Here is a 1,462-nt window from a genome sequence, read left to right as displayed (position 1 = left end):
GGGGGGCTCGGTGCTGGAGCCGGGCTGGCTCCTCTCCCCCGCCGGCCGCCCCTACCTGGACTCCATCTTCCCCAAGAACCAACGGAGAGTGTTTGGTGAGGCCCACACCCTGCCTTCCCCCCCCATCCCCTCCAAAATTGGGGTGCCAGCACCCCAAAAAAACCTCTACACCTCCCCTCCCCCCCAGGTCTGCTGGAGCGCCCGGCGCTGCCCCCCAACTTGGCCGTCCCCACCGTCACCTACAAACTCTTCGTCTCCGGCAAGAGCGGCGTCGGCAAGACGGCCTTGGTGGCCGCGCTGGCGGGGACCCCCGTGCCCCCCATCCACCACGAGACCCTGGGTACGTAGCGGGGGACGGGGGACACACGCGCGCAGCACCCCTGATGTCCCCTGGGGGTGACCATCCCTGTGGGTGTCCCCCCCCCACCCCAGGCATAGAGGCCACCACCGTCTACTGGCCGGCCAAGCTGCGGGCCAGCGGTCGCCCCGTCATCTTCCAGCTCCAGTTTTGGGATTGCGGGGACGGCGCCCTGAAAAAATTTGAGCATCTCCTGCCCGTGAGTCGGGACGGGGACAACAGGGAGGGGGACACAGAGGACACCCCGTCCCCGGTATGGTGGTCACCCCCCCGCCTCAACCCTCCCCAGGCTTGTAAGGAGGAAGCGGATGCCGTCCTTTTTCTCTTCTCCTTCACCGATCGCTCATCCTTCGAGGAGCTGCCAGCCCAGATGAGCCGGGTGGTCGGTCCCGACGAAGAAAACCTCGTTAGGGTGGTCGTCGGCACCAAGTATCCTCCTCGGGGATGGCAGGGGTGGGGGTCCGCGTCCTCCCGTAAGTGGGTTTGCGCCCCCCGTATTTCGCACCGCTCGGCATCTCAGTAGGCTGAGAACGTGCAAATTTCATTGCACCGATGGATGGGCAGCTCCCATTTATTTTCATGGGGTTTTCAGGGGACTTTTCAGAGTGTTGGTGTCTCCCTCGACTGCATGTGTCCCCCCCACAAGCAGGTTTGCGCCCCCATATTTCACACCACACGGTACTTTGGTGGGCTGAGAACGTGCACGCTTCATTCCACCAATGGACTCACAGCTCCCACTTATTTTTATGGGGTTTTGGGGGGGATTTTTCGGAGTGTTGGTGTTTCCCTTAACTCTATGTGTCCCCCCCCCCGCAACCCAGATTCGACCTGTCCCCGCAGGCAGACGTGACAGAGGGAGACGTGACGGCCTTTGAGGACACCTGGGGGCTGCCGGTGCTACGAGCGGGCAGCGGGCCGGGGGCCAGGGGGGGACGCGAGGGGCTGGCCCGAGTCGCCCCCCTCCTCGACGCTTTGGTCGAGAGGCTCTGGCGTCGGGACCAAATCGCCGCCGGCGTCGCCCCGGGGGACGAGGGGTCCCCCCCCGCCTGAAGCCCCTATTGCAGGGTGGGTTTGGGGGGGGGGCCCTCACCATGGCCTCTGGCC

The 1,462-nt window shown here is 65.1% G+C and overlaps 1 protein-coding gene across 1 annotated transcript in view; it reads left to right on the top strand.

Moving 5' to 3' along the window:
• The window catches only part of RSG1 (REM2 and RAB-like small GTPase 1), a 1,534-nt gene extending 126 nt beyond the window's left edge, over positions 1 to 1,408 (top strand). The window contains exons 2-6 of the mRNA XM_010577498.1: positions 3 to 95; positions 188 to 340; positions 433 to 557; positions 648 to 787; positions 1,180 to 1,408. Coding sequence (XP_010575800.1) covers positions 3 to 95; positions 188 to 340; positions 433 to 557; positions 648 to 787; positions 1,180 to 1,408 — 740 coding nt within the window. The remainder of the gene's footprint in view (positions 1 to 2; positions 96 to 187; positions 341 to 432; positions 558 to 647; positions 788 to 1,179) is intronic.
• The last annotated feature ends 54 nt before the right edge of the window (positions 1,409 to 1,462 follow it).

This window comes from Haliaeetus leucocephalus, unplaced genomic scaffold, assembly GCF_000737465.1.
Source record: "Haliaeetus leucocephalus isolate CR32 unplaced genomic scaffold, Haliaeetus_leucocephalus-4.0 Scaffold556, whole genome shotgun sequence".
Taxonomy (NCBI): Eukaryota; Metazoa; Chordata; class Aves; order Accipitriformes; family Accipitridae; genus Haliaeetus; species Haliaeetus leucocephalus.
Note: the sequence above shows the minus strand (reverse complement) of the source record. Positions and strands in the feature narration are given on the sequence as shown.